We start from the raw sequence: 25,678 nt of genomic DNA, 5'->3' as shown, positions 1-25,678 counted from the left end.
CCATTCTTCCAAGCCCTCACCCCAAATTCTGAGGGATTTTTTGTAGACTCAAATATCAGAATATGTTTAAACTACTGCTTGAATTTGAAACAGCCCTCTGCATGCATGCAGGATATGCAGAGTTATCAATTTTCTATCACATTAATTTAGGACTAACTTGTATTCAGATGAGTTTAAGAAAATTTTCCCTGTTATTTTGGCCATTAGGATGCTTTCACCCCACCTTTCAGAACAGAGATTTTAATCAAAATTATACTAATATCAATAAATTTTCATCAAGAAAATATCTTTGATTTGAACTTAATTTTTTTTTATTTTTTTTTGAACTTAATTTTTAAAAATAATTTGTTTTTCTTATTTTGAGAGAGAGAGAGGAAGGAAGTAGGGGGAGGGGCAGAGGTATAGCATCTCAAGCGGAGACTCCCTGCTGAGCACAAAGCCCGCTGTGGAGCCAGATGCAGGATTCAATCCCAGGACCCCAAGATCATGTCCTGAGCTGAGATCAAGAGTTGGACCCTTAACTGACTCAGCCACCCAGCACCCCTTGACTTCAACTTTATTAAGACAGATTTCTTGATCTGTTTTTTTATAGAGCAAGGTTAAATTTTTCTAATTTATTTTATTAAAATTTTAATCAAAGCAAAATCAACTCTTTGCTGTATGAATTTTTCTCTGACAATGTCTATCATTCAGTTTTATCTTTCGTTTTTTTTAGTAAGAGAGAGTATACTGTAGTGGTACTGGTTATGCTCCAAAGCAGTGCTAGCCAATACAAATATAATGCAAGCCACATGTATAATTTAACTAATGTTTAGTAGCCATGTTAAAAAGACACAGGTGAGGTTAATTTTAAGTAACATTTTATATAGGCCAATATACAGAATATTATTTTGTTATATAATTGATATAAAAATCATTAATTTTAGAAGAAAGTAAATAGGAGAAGGGAAATCTGAGAGAAAGAGAAGGTGGAGTTAAATTTGACCTTTTTCTCTACTACCTCTCCATAGTGGGGGAGGATGAAACAGAAGACTGTGCCCATTACTCTGCCCAAGACTCAGTTACTCTGGCTCTTAACTGTAGTTCATGAGTGGGATTGGTTAATTCAGAACATCAGCAGGAGATTAATTTACCTGATATTCTTCCTCTGAATAATTGCGAATTCTATTTACATTCAGAATATAGTACTAGAAATGGCCCAAATAGCACCATGTAGTGCTCATAGTATATAGGTGCACATTAAGAACCTAAAATGTCTTTTACTGACTCAGACTTTAATAGTAATCTTGTTCTCTCTCTCTTTTTTTTTAATGTCCAAGTTTAAATTCCTTGCTGGAAAGACAGGAAAGGAAATGTTTGTAGTAGATTTTCCGAATACAAACCTTGCTTTTATAGTATGGTTATGGCAACCATCTCTATTTTGGTAAAGTTAGCCTATTATATGAATTACATTTTGCAATTTAGAAGAACCAGAAACCATTACAAACAGTTAAACTGAACATTTTTGTATATACATTTGGTACTTTAAATCAGAATATTAGGCATTGTGCAAGGCAGATTGAAACATAAAGCAGATGAATCTGTCCTAATCTGTAGGGTTTAGAGAAAATTTGAGGAAGTGATCTATGAGCTTTGATGTGAAGGTGAATAGGAGTTAATAAACAGTCCTGATGGAAAAGAGCTCTTCAGGTGAAGAAAAAACATCTGCAGAAGTCTTGCAGTAGGATTGAGAGTCCAGAAATAAACCATACATTTTTTGATCATTTGGTTTTCAACAAAGGTGCCAAAGGAATAGTTTCTTCAGCATATGGTGCGGAAACAACTGGATATCTACATGCATAAGAATGAAATTGATCCCTTACCTCACACCATGCATGAAAATTAACTCAAAATGGACTTGCACTTTAGAGTTAAAATTATAAAACTCTTAGAAGTATACACAGGAGTAAATCTTTGTGTTGTTGAATTAAGCATTGATTCCTTTGATGTGACTCTAAAAGCACAAACAAAAGAAAAAATAAAAACAAACAAACAAACAAAAAAATAATTAAAAAAAAAATAAGTTGGACTTCATCAAAATTGAAAACTCTTGTACTTTAAAGGATAGCATCAAGAAAGCAAAATGACATCCCATGGAATGGGAGAAAATATTTGTGAGTCCTGTATCTGACAAGAGGACTTGTATCCAGCTACCACCAGGAAAATGCAGCATAATTCAAAGAGTAGTTTTGTGGAAAGAGGTCAGAATATAGTGTTTGGATTGGAGTGCTCCTTGATTTGAAAAGTAGAGCTCTGCTACAGAGCAATCTCTTCATTTCTTTCAGAAACAAACTTGTAATCTAGCTTTGATAAGCATCTCCTTCAGCTCAAACTATCTATTTCTGAGGTGACAGGTATCAAAGCTTCATGGGTCTGGCTCAGAGTTCCTTCGTCTGGGAATCCTTGGCCCCGTGGTACGTTCAGATTTGTGAACAGGGTATCTACTGTTGTAATTCTAGACCTTGCCTGTAGTACTGCTTGGATTCCAGCCGTTCCACCAAGATTTTACAGATTTGCTTCCTTTTTAAATAAGAATTATAAAATAAAATAGTTCAGCATTCTTCTGAATTAGTCATAATAAGCTATAGTTATCTTGTTTAGTATATTAGAACCAGTGATCTGATTTGTGTTTTGCAACCTATATACCTCAGAATACTTTGTCCTGTGAGCTGCATCTGGAGCCATGCTCTTAGTTGTATTAAACACTCTTCTTACCTCACCAAAAATCAAAGTCCAGCCAGGAAAATGGAAAAAGGAAAATCTAAAATTGTCCTTTCCATTTCTCCCCAGAGTGGCTCTGGAAATGTTTTGTGTAAGGAAGCAGTGGTGAAAATTTTCTTTTTTGCTATTAAGTTTCTGAAGAGAATGAAACCCCTTTTTGGTTTTTAAATTTTCTACTAAAGAATTGAATCCTTTCTGGGGATAAACTGTGTGAATCAATGCATATCTAGCTGTTAGGTTATTTCTATACCAGAAAGCCCAGTTCCCTGAATCAAAGAAGAGATGGAAGTAATTCAGTATTACTAATTAGAATAAGTGTGTGTGTGTGTGTGTGTGTGTGTGTGTGTATACACACACACATATACACAAAATTTGCAGGAAAGATGCTATAAATCTCATATATTCATCCAGGCTATTTTAATCAGTTAATGACTGTCTTTATTCACTCTTTATTCACATGTTTTTAAAACAGATGAACTCCGACAAGAAATGCTGGATGATGTACAAAAGAAATTGATGAACTTAGTAAACAGCACAGAAGGAAAAGTGGACAAGTATGCTTTGCCTTTTAACTTTTATGAATTTTATGGAGATTACCTTTATGGTAAAAACAGGTTCTACATGTAGGTGTTCATACGTGATTTTTGAAAAAGCCTTTTCTTGTATGGTGATGAGGTATAGGTTGTTTTTATGAGGAGTCAGTAGAATAACTTCTCTTGGTTTTTAAATGGATTTTTCCCAGCTCAAATTCTTTTTCTTAAAACCATATGGATGAGTTAAAACATCACCATAATATGAAGGACTTAGAAAATAAAAAGTTTTATTCTTAGCATTCTTTTTTAGCTCTCCTTAAATGAACATACCTTGTTTAAATATATTAGGTCTGAAACCTAGGTATATATGTAACATATAATTAATATTTTAAAGATTTAGATATTAACGAATTTTTAATAAAATGTGAGTAGGGAAGTATAAGCATACCTGTGAAGCACAAGAGCTGTCCTCACCATTTGAGATGAGGAGGGAGACATCAGGAGAATCTTAGGGCAGAACCTAGACAGACACTGAGTGAGAGTCACCAAGTACCATCTCAGCTGATCGATGTGGTTGGAGAAAGTGAGTGGGTGATAAGTGATGTTTAATTTAAAAGGTATTTAAAGGTATTTATTTAAAAGGTTTTTAGATTATTTGAGTCTCTTTGATGAGACTTGTCAAGAGTTTTTTTTTTAAGTACTTCGAAATATTTTATTGTTTAGTGTTTTTTTGTTAACTTATTTAAGTCTTATCAAATACGTGTATGTTTAGTGTTTATTGTGTGGATACACTAAATATGAGGATGACTATTGAGCTACCTTGAGCTGTTCCTGCCTTTATTTTCAGAGTCCTAATGAGAAACCTCTTCATTGGACATTTCCACACACCAAAGCATCAGCGCCACGAGGTGTTACGATTAATGGGAAGCATCCTTGGTATCAAGAGGGAGGAAATGGAACAGGTAACTGGACGACAGAGAACCATTTTGAATACATTTATAACTCCAACAGTGTCATTATATAAAATTGTCTTTTACTCTCTATTATATGTTTCCTTTTTCTTAGTAATGTGGAAATAGAACAGTTGACACTACAGTGAAGAGGTGGATATGTTCAATTTGTATAATACTCATTTTGTCACTAATAAGCCATCTTTCCTATTAGAATGTTGAAATTTTGAGACATCTCCACTTGGATTTGAGATAGTACTTGAGATTTGTAGCTTTGAGAGAAGCTAGGAAGCTTCCTAGGAAGTAGGAAACATTTACTAGGAATTGGACTTGAAAAGCAGTTTGCTACTATCTGAAATCATGTTAAAATTGTTCTTATTTTTTCTTGTATTGATAATATTTTCCGCTTTAAAATAATCTTTCAGTTGCTTCATGAAGATCAGGGTGGTGTTACCAGGTGGATGACTGGATGGCTTGGAGGAGGATCAAAAAGTGTCCCCAACACACCTCTGAGACCAAATCAACAATCTGTGCTTAATAGCGTAAGAGCCAATTTTATTCTTGCTCTGAATATGAGTGGTGAAATGACTGTGCATCACTTTTATTTGCAAAAATCAGATTTCTTTTTTAGGTTATTTTATTATACAGCCCTTTTATTTTGAAGTGGAAACTGAGATCCAGAGAGATGATTAGCTTAAGGATAATAAGCCAGTTTAAATAATTTTATTGCGGGATGCCTGGGTGGCTCAGTGGTTGAGTGTCTAGACGCCGTTGGCTCAGGGCATGATCCCACGTCTGGGGATCGTCTGGGGATCGAGTCCCACATTGGGCTCCCTGCAGGGAGCCTGCTTCTCCCTCTGCCTATGTCTCTGCCTCTCTCTCTCTGGGTCTCTCATGAATAAGTAAATAAAATCTTTAAAATAAATAATTTTATTGCATATATGTTTTACTTTAGCTTCTTATTTATACAGTACTTTTGGTTTTCGAAGTATTAAGTATTTTTATATTTGATCATGCTGCTATAGGCACAGAGACATTTGTCTTACTACTAAATTATGAGATTCTTAAAGACAGAGGCTTTATTTTATTCTTGTTTGTATCAGCCTGTCATTGAGCACTTATTTACTGAGCACCTGCTGTGTATCAGACTATTCTCAGCATTGGGGATGCAGCAGCAAACCAGAAGACAAAGTGCCTACCCTCAATGAACTTGTATCTTGGCAAGAGGAGGCAGTTAATAAACGTGAAAACGCAGTGCGTGGTAGTCTGAATGAGCATTCACAAATTGAGTAGCTTGGGCTGTCTGGCTGGCTCAGTCGGCAGACCCTATGACTCTTGATCTTGTGAGTTCAAGCCCCATACTGGGTGTAGAGATGACATAAATAAATAAAAACTGAAAAACTAAAAATAAATAAATTGTGTAGCTGTGAATTAAAATGTGGAGTTTATTTCTTTATTTTACTTTGTTTTTTAATAAGACATTGAGGATAGAAGGCATACTCAGAGCTGGTTGAAGATAAAAAATACCCTATTTAAATTGAGTGGCATGAAATTTATTTTAAAGAAAAGGTTTAGGGGTGCCTGGTGGGCTTAGTCAGTGGAGCAGGTGACTCTTGATCTTGAGGTTATGGGTTCATGCCCCATGCTGGGTGTAGAGATTACATAAAAATAAAGGAGAGGTCTACACTGCATTATTTATCTGATATTATGGTGAGCTTTTGCTCTATTCACTGATTGATTAAATATGACTAATACTTGTTTTCTATCAATATCGTGTTTCATGTCCATGTAGACTGTTACTAGAGTGATTTAAGATGACGCCTTAAGTGCCATCGATGGCAAACCTGAGTGTCATTGGGTAGCTAATTATGACTAAGGTTTGTAACAGATGTTGTCATCAAACATTACTGATTGAATTGCTAAAGATTTTAATTGATAAACATAAGCACTAGTGGTTTTAATGGTTCATATAAAGCTTAATTATATAAAGAGGTGATTCAGAAGACATGATTAGTTTTTGACATTTAATTAGGGTAGCAGATACATTTTCTTAGTTGTAGTGAATGTAATTTAATATCTGCCTAATATAACCCAAATATTATTTCTTTAGTCTTTTTCAGAACTTTTTGTTAAATTTCTAGAAACAGAATCTCATCCATCTGTTCCACCACCAAAGCTTTCTGTTCATGATATGAAACCTCTGGATTCACCAGGAAGGAGAAAAGTAGTCATACATGTATCAGAAAGTTTTAAAGGTAAAACCAGATATTTATTTTTTTCTACAATTAAAAAAATTGAATATTTAATTTATGATTGTGCTTTGCAGTGATACTAAGTTTTTAGTGTTTTTGAAAATGTGGGGATCCCTGGGTGGCGCAGCGGTTTAGCGCCTGTCTTTGGCCCAGGGCGCGATCCTGGAGACCCGGGATCAAATCCCACGTCGGGCTCTCGGTGCGTGGAGCCTGCTTCTCCCTCTGCCTGTGTCTCTGCCTCTCTCTCTCACTGTGTGTGCCTATCATAAATAAATTTAAAAAATTAAAAAAAAAAAAAAAAAAAAAAAGAAAAAAGGTGCAGCGACCTCTTCCAGAATTCCAGTAAGGCATTAGATTTTGGCTTCATATATTCATGTAGCAATCTGGTATTTAATTAGCTTAGATTAACCTAAACAATATGAAATATTTTTCCTTTGTATAGTGGAATAGTTCCTCTCTCTGCATAAGCCAGTTTGAATTAGTCTTGGAAGTGTGGTGAATCAGTAAACCTTTGCTTAGTCACCTGTTTTTCTTTCCTACTAATGGTGCTTATTGCTAAATTAGGGTTAAAAGTCTAGTTTATAGGAGTGCCTGGGTGGCTCAGTGTGGTTAAGCATCTGCCTTTGGCTCAGGTCATGATCCCAGGGTCCTGGGATGGAGCGGATCTCCCTGCCACTCCCCCTCCTTGTGCTCACTCCCTTTCTCTCTCAAATAATAAATAAAATCTTTTTTTTTTTTTATAAAAAAGTATAGTTTATATTCAGATTGTTTCAGTTCCTCTGTTATAAATATTGCTGTGATGAACATCCTTATAAATTTTTGTACACCTCCTTAATGTTTCCCTTAAGATAAATTTCTGAAAGTACAATACCTACATATAGACATTTCTTGAGAATTAAAATATAATGGCAAATTACCCTTCAAAAAAACCCAAAGTGTAGTTTAGAGAAAGAGTTTTCTCCCTGTGCACATCTGAGTGTTACACTCAGTAACCAAACCTTGGTTATGTCAATAATATTTATAAAAGCAGTTTAGTAAACTGGTTTAGACATCTAAGAATGTTTTGAAGCATTCTTACATGTTAGAAGATGTGCCTGGAAGTAACTTGTTTGATGGTTCTGCCATCTGTATGCATAGTTTTCTATATACTGGGTTGGAAGGGCCAGTTTATTTATATTCATGTCTCCTATATTGGCATGCAGTAAATTTTCTTGAATTGAAACTGAAATATAATTCATTAGACTATAAACAGATTCTTTATTAGAAAGTCTCCCTTTAAAGCCATCTACGAAGAGCCCACAGCAAATATCATTCTCAATGGGGAAACACTGGGAGCCTTTCCTCTAAGATCAGGAATAAGACAGGGACGTCCACTCTCACCACTGCTATTCAACATAGTATTGGAAGTTCTCGCCTCAGCAATCAGGCAACAAAAAGAAATAAAAGGCATTCAAATTGGCAAAGAAGAAGTCAAACGCTCCCTCTTCACAGATGACATGATACTGTACATAAAAAACCCAAAAGACTCCACCCCAAGATTGCTAGAACTCATACAGCAATTCAGCAGTGTGGCAGGATACAAAATCAATGCCCAGAAATTAGTGGCATTTCTATACACTAACAATGAGACTGAAGAAAGAGAAATTAAGGAGTCAATCCCATTTACAATTGCACCCAAAAGCATAAGATACCTAGGAATAAACCTAACCAAAGAGGTAAAGAATCTATACCCTAAAAATTACAGAACACTTCTGAAAGAAATTGAGGAAGACACAAAGAGATGGAAAAATATTCCATGTTCATGGATTGGAAGAATTAATAATAGAAAATGTCAATGTTACCCAGGGCAATTTACACATTTAATGCAATCCCTATCAAAATACCATGGACTTTCTTCAGAGAGTTGGAACAAATCATCTTAAGATTTATGTGGAATCAGAAAAGACCCCAAATAGCCAGGGGAATATTGAAGAAAACCAGAGCTGGGGGCATCACAATGCCAGATTTCAGGTTGTACTACAAAGCTGTGGTCATCAAGACAGTGTGGTCCTGGCACAAAAACAGACACATAGATCAGTGGAACAGAATAGAGAATCCAGAAGTGGACCCTCAACTTTATGGCCAACTAATATTCGACAAAGCAGGAAAGACTATCCACTGGAAAAAAGACAGTCTTTTCAATAAATGGTGCTGGGGAAAATTCGACAGCCACGTGCAGAAGAATGAAATTAGACCACTCTCTTACACCATACACAAAGATAAATTCAAAATGGATGAAAGATCTAAATGTGTGTGAGACGACAAGATTCCATCAAAACCCTAGAGGAGAACACAGGCAACACCCTTTTTTGAACTTGGCCACAGCAACTTCTTGCAAGATACATCCATGAAGGCAAAAGAAACAAAAGCAAAAATGAATTATTGGGACTTCATCAAGATAGAAAGCTTCTGCACAGCAAAAGAAACAGTCAACAAAAGTAAAAGACAACCTACAGAACGGGAGAAGATATCTGCAAGTGACCTATCAGATAAAGGACTAGTTTCCAAGCTCGATAATGAACTTATTAAACTCAACACCAAAGAAACAATCCAATCATGAAATCGGCAAGAGACATGAACAGAAATCTCACAGAGGAAGACATAGACATGGCCAACATGCACATGAGAAAATGCTCTGCATCACTGGCTATCAGGGAAATTCAAATCAAAACCACAATGAGATACCACCTCACACCAGTGAGAATGGTGAACATTGACAAGAAACAATAAATGTTGGAGAGGATGTGGAGAAAGGGGAACCCTCTTGCACTGTTGGTGGGAATGTGACATGGTGCAGCCACTCTGGAAAACTGTGTGGAGGTTCCTCAAAGAGTTAAAAAGAGACCTGCCTTACGACCCAGCAATTGCACTGTTGGGGATTTACCCCAAAGAGACACATTCAATGAAACGCCGGGACACTTACACCCCGATGCTTATAGCAGCAGTGTCCACAATAGCCAAACTGTGGAAGGAGCCTCGGTGTCCACCGAAAGATGAATGGATCAAGAAGATGTGGTCTATGTATACAATGGAATATTCCTCAGCCATTAGAAAAGACAAATACCCACCATTTGCTTCCACATGGATAGAACTGGGGGTATCATGCTGAGTGAAATAAGTCAATCAGAGAAGGACATACATTATATCGTCTCATTCATTTGGGGAATATAAAAATTAGTGAAAGGGAATAAAGGGAAAGGAGAGAAAATGAGTGAAAATATCAGTGAGGGTGGCAAAACATGAGAGACACCTAACTCTGGGAAATGAACAAGGGGTAGTGGAAAGGGAGGTGGGCGGGGGCGGATGGTTGGGGTAACCGGGTGATGGGCACTGGGAGAGGCACTTGGCAGAATGAGCACTGGGAGTTATGCTAAAGGTCGGCAAATTGAACTCCAATAAAAAAAATTTTTTTTAAAGGAAAGTCTCTCTTTTATCTGAAATCTTTTTATTTTAATACAAACTAAAATGTTTGCTAGGACTGTATGTTATTATATGCTCTCAGCTTTATTTCATGTCAGATACTTAAATTTGGATAAAATATTATTTTATATTCTGAAATTCAAAAAATTCTCTTAAAAGTCATTTAGCTGAGTTTTCTATTCTTAACTTTTATTGAAAGAAATGGTAAAAGATTTGGTCACTAAACTTAGTTAAATGTCTTCACTTTTATGTATAGCAAAAACACTTCTTGTCTTGCTACATTAGGTTGTAGCATCTTTAAGTGGCTTCCAAAATTCACTGTGGCAACTTCTCCTGCTCCCTGTCCTCCCTTCCCCCTCCATACCTTCCCCTTTTTCCCTCTCCCTCTTCCTTTTCTTGCCCTTTTCACTTATCAAGACATGTGCCCAGTTTAGATTGATCAGAGATGAAAGCCAGTGATGTTCTGAGCTGGTACAGGGTTTTCAGTAAAAAAAAAAAAAAAAAAAAAAAACCAAGAAACAAGCTTAGTCTTTAATCCTGGATTTGGAAGTGTGACAAGGATCAATGCTTACTAAAGAGCACCAGAAGCTTTTCCAGAATTTGGAAAGTTGTCATTCACAGGGAAGTAAAGCTTAGGGACCCAGGGTGTTCCACCATAAGTTGATTTGATGAATCTGTGACAATGTTTTCTTTGTTTTAGAGGCTTCTTTTTATTGGAGTTTCCCTTTGCTGAATGATGCTTGTCTCTTAACAGTGAAGTAGTTAGTCTTGAGTAATAAAGCTGAATTCCATCCACCAGGACATTAGGGCATAAACACATCCCCATTTGAACAAAAACTGGTTTTAGTGTACTTTATAGAGAAATAATCTAATGAAGAATTGTTTCAAGCCTTTGAATGCCTAAAAAAGGAGGGACACCTGGGCAGCTCAGGCCTTTGGCTCAGGGTGTCCTGAGATCAAGTCCCGCATTGGGCTCCTGGTATGGAGCCTGCCTCTCCCTCTGCCTGTGTCTCTGCCTCTCTCTCTGTGTGTCTCTCATGAATAAATAAATAAAATATTTAAAAAATAAATACAAAAAGGATTGGGTACTGTAATGCATATATTGTTTTTCTTTGGGTAAATTAATATTAAATCTGGTTGCTATCACTGTGGTATTGGTACCAGTTTTTTTTCATGGCCTTCATAATTATTGAGGAACAGGAGTTCTTAAGTCCTTCCATCTTTCAGGTGAATAGCTAGAAAATTTGCATTGTGACATAGAAAACACCTTCTGAAAAGCTGTTATTACAGTAAATGTAGTTCATCAGTTATATAACTGGTATTCAAGTATCAAACAACAATATTAATGTGTTTAATAAAGTATTAGGCGTGCATACCGATATTCCTCCCTCCCCTGTTCTTTCTCCATTCCTCTCATTTCCTAGCTTGTCTTTTTTTTACCCTTTATATGTCATAGACCCTGCTTAGCGGATCCAGAACCCAGCAGCATTGGAATTAAATTTACTCAGGATCCAAGTCTAGGAACCTAAAACACATTTATAGTGTTAAGTAAATAATATATAGGAGACTGAAAAACTTGTATCTTATCATTTAGAAACCACAGAGTCCAGATGTGGAAGGAGAACAGATGTGAATCCATTCTTGGCTCCCCGCTCTGCAGCTGTGCCTCTCATTAACCCAGCTGGACTTGGACCTGGTGGGCCTGGGCATCTTCTTTTGAAGCCCATCTCAGACGTGTTGCCCACATTTACACCTTTGCCGGTGTCACCTGACAACAGTGCTGGAGTTGTGTTGAAAGACCTTTTAAAGCAATAGATGATTCTCAAGCCAGAGACAACATATGTAGCACTTTAAAGAAACCATGAACACTATGTGTATGTACTTTATCACAAAGTGGCCTTTCAGAAAAAGTCATGTGTTTGTTTGCAGTTGTACATTCTCTGAACTTAATAAAATATTCTTTTTGCTTTTAGAAATTGCAGGTGTCACAGGACGAAGTGTTTGCTATATTGTATGCTTTTTTTTCCCTTATTTGACCTAATTTAGGCTAGAATCATTTGATCTTTTAATTTACAAAAAATGAGAAAAATATTAGGAAAGATTATATTCAAGTCTTAATTGAGTAAAAAGATTGTATTAAGTCAAGGGATTTACAAAAAGAAGAACAAAATAATAGTGGCTTATCTGTATAGTGCAAACAATTGATCTGAAGCATGTATTGATCATCTTTTTTTTTTTTAAGTCTTCTTGAGAGAACTTTGTGTAGATAGGCCAGCAACAGGGTTGTCCCTGGGAGAACATAGGTGTCCTGAGGTGGAATGTGTGTGTATTTTTGGTTCTATGCAATTTTATCACACGTGTAGATTGCCGTGATCACCACAACAGTACAGATACTGAGCAATTTCTCAAGTCGCTGTCGTGCGGTCCTGCTGGATTTTGTAGTCGTGACCTCCTTCCCTACCTGCAACCCGCCTAACCTCTGGCAACCGCCAAGTGTGCGCTGTCTCTGTAATTTTGTCATTTCAAGAGTGCTGTGTAAGTGGACTCATGCAGTACGTAACCTTTGAGGTTGGCTTTTTCTCACCCAGCATAATTCTTGAGACCCATCCAAGTTGTTATGTGTATTGGTAATTCGTTCCTTTTTAATGTCGAGTACATAACAGTGGAGATACGATTTAGTTTTAAGAGCTAGGGTATCTTTTTACAGGTATCTCAAAACTGTTCACACACACGCACACAACCCTTATATAAGCATTATGTCGTACAGCTGCACTTACGTACCTACAATCCGCAATATCACTAAACAGGTACGATACCTCCTGCCTCTAGTCCGAGGTGTGATAGAAGAGGCACAGCCCCCCCCCCCCCATCCTCCTGGTTACTGAGGGTAGTGTCAATAACACCAGCATCAGGTGTTTGAAACTGAGGAGGAAGGGCATAGTTCTTTAATTTTTTATAAAATTGTCATAAAAAATCTTGACCTGGAACTTAATTATATCAAGATGTCATGTTTGTATTAGTTGTGTTGGAGTTGTACATTTACAGACATTTCTTGCAAATTTTGTAAATTTCAGTATGCCTTTAAAATAGAAACATCTGTATAACAAGGAAAGGTGAAAATAATACTAATCCAAATATGTAAATAGGCCTAGCCCTGGCCAGGGCTCAGTTTGATTGTTTGTAAATTTTGCTATGATTAACTGCCTACTGTATTTAGATCAGAAGATCAGAAGTCTTCATGTGCGGATGGGTAAAGCTTGTTTTTCTGAAATGCTTAATAGCTGAGATGTTGCTGCCTCAGAACATCACCTGTGTCCCGAGCTAATGTATTTATATCGCTCTTCTTTGTTAAGTACACTTTAAAGGAAGTTGTACTGGTTCTATATTAGAACTGCCAAACTGCCTCATGTCCATTTTGCCCATTATTATTTCTCTATGAAATTATTACCCTTTAGGTTCTATACGATCCTTCCAGAGATGCTTTCACTGGCCATCTGAAATTATTTGCTGCTTGCCATTAAAGTTTCATGTCAGTGTGGAGCATCTGAAATAAAAGTTTCTAAGTTAAAAAAAAAAAAAAAGATACATGATTCTTCATTTTGAAGAAAGAGAACATACAAAAAAAGTTTTGTCTTAATTTGAAAAGAAGATGCATGGTACATGTTTAGGTAGCATATCATCATATTTTAAAGGCCTTTTATGACCTTTTGAGTATTCTCACCCTCACCCCCATAGTTTCATGTAAGTTTGAAAGCTGTTACGGGTGGATTGCATATCTAAACATGACAGCATGACCTTCCATGGCTGCTGTTTAAGTATGTGATCTTGTCTTCAAGCTGTAGTATCCAGTGTTTCATTGTATCATGGTTGAAACTATAGCTCAGTGGTATGCATACTAAGTGTTTGTTGATCTAAACCAGACGTAACTCATCTACTTTCTGAAACCAAGTTGTGTCAGAGATGAGCCATCTGCTCAAGGAATCTTGGTAACCATACAATGATGAAGCATATAATTGTGATGTTAGCAATAGGACATGGCGAACAGTATTTTTACTACAATATTTTAACTACAGTCCTTTTACTGTTTACTTCTCTCTAAACTTACTAGAATCTGTGGTTGATTTTTGCTTCAGCTGCCAGTTTTTCATAACATTCCTAATGTTTTCAACTGCTATAATATAGTAGAAAAGCCATCCAGCCATTGAGTTTGAGTTTAATATAATCTTGTATCATGGTTGGTTGAGTTTTAGTTCCTGCCATTATTGATTTTTAAAAGAAAGTAGAAAACCAAAATAACAAAAACATGGGGGAAAAGGAATGACTTTCCTAAAGCCAGCCAATTAAAATATTAACCATCCTCTGCAAATAAAGCCTCCTGTTTATTTTAACCTTTTAATGGTTAATTGAAAAGGGGAAAAAGACTCAAAATACTTATCCAGCCAGTAGATGGAAAACAATTCCGTCTTCAGGGATAGGGGAGTGATGAGAATTAGCAGGGAAGTGCCATTATGCGTCAGACTTAAAGAATTTAATCTGTTTTTTCAAGCCAATGAAGTTTTTCATTTAAAACATCTTCCATCCACAAAAATTTCCTTTAACTTTGTAAATATCCAGTAAGTATAACTGATACTTATTTTATATATTCCTATGGAAAAGGTAATGGTATTGTAATGTTCTGACATTTGTGATTGCTAGTCTTTACTTTTTAACTTATTAAGGTTTCTCTAATTAAACTTGATAAGTTGTCTTGGTTTTTAGGGAAATATCTAAATGTGGGAAGTTTACAACCCAGCCTTACTATTGGGTTATGTTTTATAGAGCTAAAGTCAATGCATTTCTGAATTCCTCAGGACCACTGCAAGGCAAAAAAAACAAAAAAAAAAAAACAAAAAAAAAATCCTCCAAATAAAAATGATATATGTAAGTTGGCAATGTCTTTAACCACAATAAAAAATTTTTTTTTTAGCAAACAGCTGCTGACTTTTTCTTTAGAGGGGGGAGAAATGACTTACACATGTTGTTTATAGCAGCAGTTGATGAACTACGGAAGCTAATGTCTTCAAGTGTTCACCGGATGTTGCTGTTAGGATACTATGTGATGTGAGCCGTGGAAATGTTAAATATGAACAATTTAATAGATGCTGAAGATTTAGTATAAAAAGAGGATCTGGGAGGTATTATTTAGCCAGCCTTTTAATTTTCATCCAGAGGTAATAGGCATCATTGGGCTCTTGGTTTTTCAGCAAGATAATTGGTTTATGTCTTCCCTTTTTTCTGAGATGTGAAACTTGAATATTTTTAACCGTTCATGTGATGGTAATATTGGAAGGAGCATGGTTTTTAAAGTTGAGAGATGGAGTACTGATTCTGGTCAACCTTTTCTCTGGGACCTTTAACAAAATTGCCTTGACTGTGGGACTGATTTCTCTCATCGTCCAATACCCACATAGTAAATGATCAAATGACATATATTCATTGCAATATTAAATGAATACATGTACAACTTATGGAAATGCTTTATAAAGCCTGTGGTTCTACACAGAATTTAGAAGTTGTGATTATTACTGCCAAAAAGGTGGGTAAGTGTCAGGAGTGGGGGTGTTACTGAAGCTGAGAGTTGTTCCGAGAAGGCAGGAAGAGATCAGAAGTGTGAAGTGCTTGGCGCCCTGGCAAGGTAAGTTCGAAGAAGAGTCCGTTGGATTTAGGGCCCAGGAGGTTGTTGGTGCTGAGTTTGAGCCTTGTTCATAGAATGGCAGAAGCCAAAGCCGTATTGTCCAGTGGTCAGTCAGTGCTGAGCAATGAAGTTGTTTGTAGGCCGCTCTTCTGAGGCTCTTCTGAGAAGTCAGACCTCGAGAGACAAAGGATATGAGGAGGAGGGGGGAGGAGGGAAGGCCTACCGGGTTGGGAGCGGTAGCATGTGCGAGTGGCCCTGGAAGGGCCCAGCACAGACCAGACCACGGGGCGGGGGGCCAGGGCTGGGGCCTGTGGGGAGGGTCCTCGAGGAGGGGGAATTGGCAAGGAAGGCCGCCCTCATGGAGACCAGAGGGAGGGAAGACAGGGCAGGCCGAGCAGGTGGGGCTGAAAATGAGGGAGTGGGGAGGCTCTGAGACCAGAGAGATTGGGGGGGAGGGGAGACTGAGAAGCAGCAGGAGGTGCCTGGGGCGGGGGGGGGGGGGGGGGGGGGGGGGGGGGGGGCAGTGGGAGCGGGAAGGCCTGAGCAGGACTAGTGCTTAGAGAAGGAAGCAAGCTGGCAGGTTGTGTCAGATAAAGAGCGAGCAGCTCTTGCCCTCACCCAGCTCTCAGGGGATCTAGAATGTTGGGAACCTGAACCTTGTTTCCTGTCCTTGGGACTTAGGTCATGTGAACACAGGGCACATCTGAGAGGTTTATAGTGTGGCTTTGCCATAATTAATGCATCCAGTGAATCAATCATCCACGATAATTAAAACAGTATTTGTTTTGGAGATAAAGAAAAATTCAAGAATGAAAATAAAAACTGAAGGCAAATATTTGAACCCCTAGTTGGGTTTCTGCCTCGGTTATTCTTGGGCATCGGCCTTTCAGGCCTCCCGGTGTTAAAAAGTGGGTACTGGGCTGTGTCACGGTACCAGCACTGACCATTTGCATCAGGGGCCGTGTTCACAGGGCACCCTCCCCAGCTCCAGGGCTCCTCCACCCCTGGGAATTAAGTCCAGGTTGAAAATACTGTGTGTTGTGCCCAAGATTGTGTAACCAAGAAACCACCAAGGAGCCAACACCGATGCAAGCACACGAGGGTACAAGCTCGAGCTTGGGTCCAAGTGTACCCAACACAGCAGAGCAGGGACTTGGACCCTGAGGTTAAGAGGCGTAGCAGTTTTAGCAGGGGCCAGTGGCCAATGAGATTGTAACACACACAGAAAGTTGCACAGTCGTGTCGGTCCACACGCAGGTGGCCAATTGAATTATAATTTATAGTGACCGTTTGAACTAGCCTATCACTCTGGTCAGAATTGGTGTGCAGTTTTGGTGGGCAAAAGGCGGGGTTTACATTCTTTGGTGGTTAGGGGTTCCGCCTTCCTATATGAGCAGGTTTCCGGTAAGGGTGTGCTCAGGGGCTTGACTAGGGTGGGGGAGCGCCTTAAGCAATAAGCAGGTCATGTGGGGGTCATAGGGGAGGTGGCGGGTGTAGCACAGAATGGAGTTAGTCCTGTTCTGCCTGTCCAGGGGTAGGGGATTTTTGTTAAATTCCTTGGGTCCCACACTGTGGACTTGATGTAACAGTTGGTAAAGTTGTTTCCTAGATATGGTTGGCCTGTAACACGTGGGCAACATCACTGTCTTCTGGAATATGTGGCACTTAAAGGCGCCTGCTGCCCCCATCCGTGGAGCATTCGACTCGATATCGGGGCTGTGAGTTTGAGCCCCACGTGGAGTGTAGACATGACTTTCAAAATAAAACCTTCAAAAATAGATCTAAAATACAATCAATGGCAATGGGATGTTGTAGGGCACAGTATTGGGAAACACCTCTGGCAGAAACCGACCTCAAGCCCTTCTTCTGACCCTTGGGCAAAGGCAAACACTTCCCCAGGATGAGGTCTGTCCCAAGGAGGGAAGGGAAACGTGACTTCCTTTACAGAAAAGACTTGGAAAAACAGGTGGTAAATACTTGCTTCAGGGCCCTGAGCAGCTTCTCCCATCGAGGTGTATTTAAAGAATCAGGGGACATCTGGGAGTCAACACGTTAATCCCTTTCTAAAGGGGATTTTTCAGGCTCTCTCCCTGAATAAAGGGCTGACGGTGATGGGAGTTACGTTCTGGACTAAGGGGGTGATTTTTTTTGTTCTGAAAACTTACATGGAATGTGTCTTTCGAAAAATTTTTGGCATCCTTGCACAGCCATCTCCCTAAAGCCTCATGTGCAGCACGTGCGGCCCTGCTGCGGGAGGACGCGGCCGCCATGGGCCTGGGCCCTCGCCACCCCTGCCAGCTGTGGCCTGTGCGGAAAACCGCCGATGCTGGGAAATGCCGATTCTCCACGGAGCGACCACTTGCCAAATTAAGACTTTTGTTTTTTATAAGCCTTTTCACTCCCCACCCCTGCCCCACTTCGGACATTAGGTTTCCTTGGTGAAAAATAATTTTCTGCTGTCCTTTAATTTGTGTGTGTGTGTATCAAATATTTCAGACATTTAAGAATAGACAGGATATCTAGAGACATCTGGCTAAAGCAGTGGGATGAGGTCAGCCAATTCCTCCCTGCAAAAAAAAAAAAGAAAAAAAGAAAGAAAAAGAAACTAAAATGGTCAAAACCAACCATTCTGGGGCCCTGGTAACTGACCAGAGGAAGGCGAGCAACTGAAAATTGTTGATTTTGAAGATTGTCTAGAACCTCAGGTAAGAGCCATTGGGGCCGTAGCCTTCCTGCCTGGGGGTCTCCAAACCTCCCAGGTGTCCTAGCTCCAAGCCCACCGCGAAAACCAGCAGAAGCCAAGCCTGCAAACCCGCAGCTCTGCCATGGGGGCGGGGTGTGTGTGTGTGTGTGTGTGTGCGTGTGTGTGTGTGTGTGTGTGTGTGTGTGTAGGCCACGCACACAGTGTGACTTCGGCAGCTAAAACGCGGAACAAACTCTGCTCTGCTGGTCCTGAGGTCACAATCTCCGCCAGGGTGAGGCGCCCAGCGGTGGAAGTCCAGCGGGGAGACTGGAACCGAGAAAGCTGAGGGGCACCGGCCTCAGAGCGCTCTCATCCGGGCCAGTCCCGGGGCCCTCGGCCGCCCACGGAAGCCGCTCGGGAGCAGCCTCCTAGAGGCCAGAGCACAGGATAAAAATACGAATATCAAAACAGCTGAGACTCCAGCAGCTGCGCTCTCCCAGGGGAGAGACAAATTTCCTTGGAGTAAAGCGAATCAGGCTTAAAAAAATCAGAAAAATACATCGGAACGCCATGGTTGCTATGATATAATCCAAATTGTCCAGATTTCAATAAAAAATTATGAGCAATGCAAAGAAGAAAGTATAACCCAGACTCAGGAAAAAAGCCGTCAGAAGAAACTGTGTGGGCCCAGATGTGGGATCTGGGTCCACAGAAACTTCCAAGCAGGGATGGCCAGGACAGAATTTCAAGTGTCTTCAAGGACACAGAATAAATACATGCATACTTGTCAGCCAGCTTCACCACCGCTTAGTGTTGTGTCCTATTTTCTAAGGAATTAAGCTTTTCTTTTTTTTCTTTTTAAAATTTTATTTATTCATGAGAGACAAAGAGACAGAGGCAGAGACACAGGCAGAGGGAGAAGCAGGCTCCATGCAGGGAGCCTGATGTGGGACTTGATCCCAGGACCCCAGGGTCATGCCCTGAGCTGAAGGCAGACGCTCTACCGCTGAGCCACCCGGGAACCCCAGGAATTAAGCTTTTTATTAGAGAATGTTTTGAACTTGGACATGAAAGCAGAGAAGGCGGCATAAGGAGCCCACGTACTCATGGCAGCGTCCACTGTTGCCAGCTCCGGGCTGTCAAGTGTCGCTTCCTCTCGCACCACCTTCAATCCCCGTTCCTTATTTTGAGAGCCTTTTCACACAGCACAGCACGCCCTCAAACCGTAATAAGTCAAGAGTCAATATTGTTGCTTTTGGGGGGACAACAGAGATCAAATAACTTCTGCTGTCTCCCTTTGCTGAGTCCTCCAGGCCTGTCTGAAAAGTTGACACCCTGTCTGGATGCAGAGGGAGGCCTGCAAGGCCTGTCCCACGTTCGACATTAAAAGTCCTCTCTTCGGTGCAGTATGATGACATACATGATAGTCGTGTTGATCTTTAATTTTATGTTGGCAGAATTAAAAGTTGACATAATATCGTTCCCTCTAATTTTTGAGGGTGTTGATTTTACTGGTCTGGTACATTGAGGAATTTGGGAACTGCTGATCTTACATGGCTCATAAAGAGGAAATGAGATAATGTGAACGTCATGCCATTATACAGTTATATTAAGTCTGCCCCTACCCTCAATCCACATTAACTGTCAGAAAAGAGAGAGACAAAAATGAAATAGAGATGACAAATTAGAAGAATGCCAATAACTATTCTCTTGCGTGTGACTATGGGGCCCATGGCAGAGGGTCTATTATGGCTGAGATCCCGTATTTTACATGTGGTTAGATGTTAAAAACAGGACCAGTTAAAATAATCCATAAGAAAAGACCAGGTGTTTTCACAATTCACTGGATTTCCTGAGAATTCCAAGCATGTGCAGAAAATTCGAATATCTTTGAACAAGTTGGTTTAAGCACAGCTAGAGATCAGGGAAGAGCCCTGAAAATCTGGGTTTCGATTTCTGTTCTGCCTCTAATCCTATGATCTTAGGTAAATGAGCCTCTCCGGGCTTTCATTTTCCACATTTGTAAAATTAAGGGGTTACAGTAAATGATTTATAAGTTTCAGGGCTCGGCCCCGTCCTCCAGGCAACATCCTTCTTAACCATCCTCAAGCCTCGGGGGAACTTCTTTGTACCTCCCTTGGCCAATGCAAGCTGACTTGCACCATAGGGATGTGGCATGTGGGGAGATGTTCCGGACCTTTACTGGGGACCTACCATGCGTTGGCACCTTCTAGGGACTTTATGGACACTGTCTTCATCACAGCAGCATGTTGTTGTTTTCACCCCTATTCTATAGCTGAGAACCTATGGCTCAGCAAGGTTAGAGACTCACCGGGTCCCGAGCTTGTCGGGGTTCTCCAGAGAGGCAGAACCCATGTTTTAAAGCTCACTAGATGCTTTGACATCAGCATGACGTGCAGGATGGCATTAAGATGTTTAAATACATAAAACTATTAAAATGTACGTGTTTTAAAAAATTTCACAAGATGAAAAAGCAAAAGACCAACTGAGAAAACCTTGTAGCATGAAGGACAACAGAGCTAGAAATGGGCAAAGGAAGTAGAGACACAGCTGGGGCTCCTTGAGATATCTGTAGTGTCTCCCCATGTCCACTCTGCTTTCACAGGCAGAGGAACCAGGTTCTGAGCTAAGTCGGTTTGTGAACTCTCAGGACACAGGCTATGTCTCCCAGCATCCCTTGCAACGGGGTGCTGCCCTTGCCTTCTGTCCTGCTTCCTGAGGTGAGTGTGGTGGTGACATGCCACCTCGGACCTAGGAGGAGGTCAGCACTCTAGAGACTGCGAACAGTGAGGTGATGGAGCTTCAATCTCTGGTACCTCAGAGGGAGGCGGCTGCCAGAGTAGCCCTAGACCACCATCCCGCAGACTATCATGTCAGGATACGTGTCACTTTGTCATCAAACATGACTGCTGAGGTTTTCTCTTAGAAAAAAAATATATCAATGCAAAACACCACCAGCCACAACCCCAAACTAAAAACTACCACCAGGATGGAGTCATTTTGACTTCTCAGTTCATAGAGAGGGAACTAATCACCTGGACATGGTGGCTGATAAGTCAGAAGAGGAAATGGATGTTGGGATTGAACAGGAGCTGGGAGGACCTGGGGGTGGTGAGAGGCCTTTATTCAAGGATCATCAGCATCATGCTGACTATTGATGGGACCATATGTCCCATAACAGTTCTGGGACAAGTGACTCTTCCTAGGATGGTTGTAGACAGAGTCAACAGGCTGGATCCAACTTTGGGGGACCCTTCTGTTAGTGGGAGGAGAAAGAAAGAGGGCTGGAGACAACACGGTCACAGTCCTAGTGGGAAAGCCAGGATGACTTAGATACAAGAGAGGAGAAAGGGAGTCATTAATGGTCAACTTCTTCAGAGGGACAAAGGAACAGTTGGGAATGGAGAAGTCACTGCACTTGGCCCACGAGAGCCCTGGGAAACTCAGGAAGTGTCATGTTGGGTGGCTGGTGGGGCGTGGCCAGATGTCAGCTGGCTAAGCTGGGGGGCGGGAGGAGCTGCAGAGGCATCAGGACCACACAGGTGTCCCCTCTTCAGGTAGTGAAGACCTGTGCAGTTGAGCCATCCTTACTGTGGATGTTGGCAGTGATTTTAGTTTTCTGATGGTTTGGGGCCAACTTGGGGTAATATAGGTGAAAGGTTTTATTAATGCTAAGAAAGGAGAAAGGAAGGTGATGATGGGAGGCCCCATACAGTTCTGGAGTGTTGGGGGTGATGACAAGGAAGGAACCAGCCATGTGACCAGCAAGTCAGAGAAAGCAGATCTTGGGAACTGGGAAGCATGAGGATCCTAGAGCCAAATAGGCTTGGTTTGGGCTGGAATTGGTTTGGGTTCATCATCTGCGTGGCCCTGATCTCTTTGGGTGTCGTCTTCATCTGCCGACTAGAGGGTTGCCCATTTTAGAGTCATTGTGGGCATCAAAGGGGAGGGTTTGTGTGGACTCTAGCACGATAGAGACATCCAATGACAACCTCTTCCCTGTTTTGCTTTTGCTTTCAGAAAGGCATTGTGATGTAATTGTTTTGGGGCAGTAAAAGCATTAAGCAATTTAATATTAAGAGTCAGAATATAGGGCAGCCCGGGTGGCTCAGCGGTTTAGCGCCACCTTCAGCCCAAGGCCTGATCCTGGGGTCCCGGGATCGAGTCCCACATCAGGCTTCCTGCATAGAGCCCGCTTCTCCCTCTGCCTGTGTCTCTGCCTCTCTCTTTCTCTCTCTCTCATGAATAAATAAATAAAATCTTAAAAAAAAGAGTCAGAATATATCATTGAGTGTATACCTTTGTGAATTTCCCAATTGGAATATTGTCTTTTTTTTTAAGATTTTTAAAAATTTATTCATGAGATACAGAGAGAGAGAGAAAGAGAGAGAGAGAGGCAGAGACACAGGCAGAGGGAGAAGCAGGCTCCATGCAGGGAGGCCGACATGGGACTCGATCCCAGGTCTCCAGGATCAGGCCCTGGGTGGAAGGCAGCGCTAAACCGCTGAGCCACCCAGGCTGCCCGGAATATTGTCTTTTTTTAAAAAATCAATACCCTATCTGTGTTCTAGCCCATGGCCCCTGAGGATCTTGAGCGTCAGTGGAGGCAGGAGGGTCCCAGTGAGCAGGGGAGACCCTCCTGTACGTCCCCACATGAACATTCTGTGAAGCTGTGTGGTGGCTGTGACCATGTGTGACCATGACGAGGGCAGGAGAGGAGCTGTTGGGACTTCAGTGTGGCTTCAGTGTTTTCTCAACAGGGAAAAGCATGTAGGGAGGCCATGGTCCCTAGAGGCCGCCAGGGTTCGGTGCTTAGCAAATCTCATTCCCCATCTTACAACAGAGCCTCTAAGTAGGGATGTGCTGTGATAACCCATGTGCTGACGGGCCTGGGCCGCCTGGCAAAGCCTCTCACCAGGTCTCTGCGGACAGGCTGTGTAGACGGAGCGGGAGAAGCTGCTGGCACCCAAGTCAGCAGCAGCCCCCACAGTGCTGGAGAAAGAGAAGCGGATCCGGGCCAATGTATGCAGCACGGCACTGGGGCGCAGTCATGGTGGATGTTTTACTGAGAGCTCTCATCAGGTCAAAGAAGTCATGGTCAGCAGGTGCGTAGTTGGCAAAACTGGGGGTGGGGGTGAGACTCGGCATAGTAGAACTCACGCTGTGAAGGATCTTGAGCAACGGACAAAGATTCAACGTGCACACACAGAACCCCTTGTTCTCTGTTTTAGTTTTTTTTTTTTTTTTTTTTTTTGAGATAAAAAAAAAGTCACAGAGAGAGAGGCAGAGACATAGGCAGAGAGAGAAGCAGGCTCCATGCAGGGAGCCCGATGTGGGATTTGATCCCAGGACCCCAGGGTCACACCATGGGCCAAAGGCAGATGTTCAACCACTGAGCTACCCAGGTGCCCCCATCTGTTAGATATACAATCCCCCCCAAAGATATTTTGGGGGGATTGTATAGGGTAAGGAGTTGGACACAGTGACTATCATGAGGATCACCAACTTTTATTCTATTCCCACATCAACCCTGAGAGATAAATATTATCTCTCTTTTGCAGATGGGGAAACCGAGATGCAAGTTAAGTGATTCACCCGAGGTCACCCTAGCAGGTAGGTGGTGAAACCAAGACAAAGACCAGGTCTTTCATTGCAACCCTAACTCCCCTCTTCCAACCTTGGAGTTTTATTTATTTATTTATTTATTTATTTATTTATTTATTTATTTATTGATTGGAGTTTTATTTTATTCTATTTTATTTTTCAATTTTTATTTATTTATTTGTTTGTTTTTAATTTAAATTCAATTTGCCAACATATAACCCCCAGTGCTCATCCCATCAAGTGCCCCCCTCAGTGCCCATCACCGAGTCATCCCATCCCCCCACCCACCTCCCCTTCCACTACCCCTTGTTTGTTTCCCAGAGTTAGGAGTCTCTCATGTTCTGTCTCCCTTTCTGATATTTCCCACACATTTCTTCTCCCTTCCCTTCTATTCCCTTTCATTATTATTTATATTCCCCAAATGAATGAGAACATACACTGTTTGTCCTTCTCCGATTGACTTACTTCACTCAGCATAATACCCTCCAGTTCCATCCACGTTGAAGCAAATGGTGGGTATTTGTCGTTTCTAATGGCTGAGGAATATTCCATTGTATACATAGACCACATCTTCTTTATCCATTCGTGTCTCGATGGACACCGAGGCTCCTTCCACAGTGTGGCTATTGTGGACATTGCTGCTAGAAACATCGGGGTGCAGGTGTCCCGGCGTTTCACTGCATCTGACTCTTTGGGGTAAATCCCCAGCAGTGCAATTGCTGGGTCGTAGGGCAGGTCTATTTTTAAGTCTTTGAGGAACCTCCATACTGTTTTCCAGAGTGGCTGTATCAGTTTGCATTCCTAATTTTGGAGTCTTAAAATGGAAACAATCTCTGGCCCATAATGGGTCCCTGGACAGTTTTGCTTTCAAGATCCCCAATTTGCTCAATTTGTAGAAAACAGGCATATTAATTTTCTCCCCCTTTTTCTCCCTCAAGACAGTTGATACTATAAGCGAGGTCCATGGGTTAAGTCATTTAAAACTCTTTACTTCCCAAATAGCACCACATAAATAGAATATATGTTTAATTTTATTATTATTATTATTTTTTAGATAGAATGAAAGAAGTGGTGGAAGGGCTGAGAGAGAGGAAAGCGAGAATCCCAAAGAGACTCCATGCCCAGCATGAAGCTTGATGTGGGGCTGGATCTCACAACCCTGAGATCATGACCTGCACCGACGTCAAGATTGTCGCCGGTGAAGAACAGTGAAGAGCAAATTTTCCTTTCAGTTCTTTTTCCCAGCTGCCTCCCCCATTTCCTTCCTAGGACACAACACTAAGCTTCTCATGTATCCTGCAAGAGATGCCTTTTCTTTACATACAGAAGTAAGAACTTGTGTACATATTTTTTTTTTCTCAAATGGTGTCATGCTCCACACAGTTCTACAACTTGCTTTTACACTTAATATACTATATTGAGTTATGTGAAATTACTGATATCCTACCATTTTTGACTCTGCCGGAAATCTTTCAATATCAAGCACACAAGGAAGTGGTTCCGTCCTTTAAAAAAAATAATGAAGTGTGACATACGTAAGCCTTCACAAATCCTGAGTGTCCACTCCGCTGTGTAACCAGTCCCCAGAGTAATAACTCAAATGTTATCAGCATCCAGAAGTGCCCACAGTCACGACGGCGTTCAGAATTGTATATAAAAGCAGTCATCCAGTACGTTCTCTGATGTGCCCAGCTTTTTTTTGTTGGTTGCATAATAGTCCGGGTTTGGAAGTCCCGCGTGTT

General features: G+C 40.9%; 1 protein-coding gene and 1 long non-coding RNA gene across 3 annotated transcripts in view; both read left to right on the top strand.

Annotated features, from left to right (window-relative positions):
- The window catches only part of TRIP11 (thyroid hormone receptor interactor 11), a 70,234-nt gene extending 55,326 nt beyond the window's left edge, over nucleotides 1–14,908 (top strand). For both annotated transcript variants that reach the window (XM_038544115.1, XM_038544114.1), the window contains exons 17-21: nucleotides 3,233–3,314; nucleotides 4,141–4,255; nucleotides 4,669–4,785; nucleotides 6,354–6,498; nucleotides 11,549–14,908. In XM_038544115.1, coding sequence (XP_038400043.1) covers nucleotides 3,233–3,314; nucleotides 4,141–4,255; nucleotides 4,669–4,785; nucleotides 6,354–6,498; nucleotides 11,549–11,769 — 680 coding nt within the window. In that variant the 3' untranslated portion in view covers nucleotides 11,770–14,908. The remainder of the gene's footprint in view (nucleotides 1–3,232; nucleotides 3,315–4,140; nucleotides 4,256–4,668; nucleotides 4,786–6,353; nucleotides 6,499–11,548) is intronic.
- Nucleotides 14,909–18,078: 3,170 nt separating this feature from the next.
- Nucleotides 18,079–25,614, top strand: LOC119872803. The gene is made up of 4 exons (XR_005363008.1): nucleotides 18,079–18,333; nucleotides 23,240–23,437; nucleotides 23,894–23,945; nucleotides 24,991–25,614. It is a non-coding gene; the product is annotated as an uncharacterized LOC119872803 (long non-coding RNA).
- The last annotated feature ends 64 nt before the right edge of the window (nucleotides 25,615–25,678 follow it).

The sequence above is a fragment of the Canis lupus genome, chromosome 8 (assembly GCF_011100685.1).
Source record: "Canis lupus familiaris isolate Mischka breed German Shepherd chromosome 8, alternate assembly UU_Cfam_GSD_1.0, whole genome shotgun sequence".
NCBI classification, from domain to species: Eukaryota; Metazoa; Chordata; class Mammalia; order Carnivora; family Canidae; genus Canis; species Canis lupus.
This window is presented reverse-complemented; position numbering and strand designations above follow the sequence as displayed.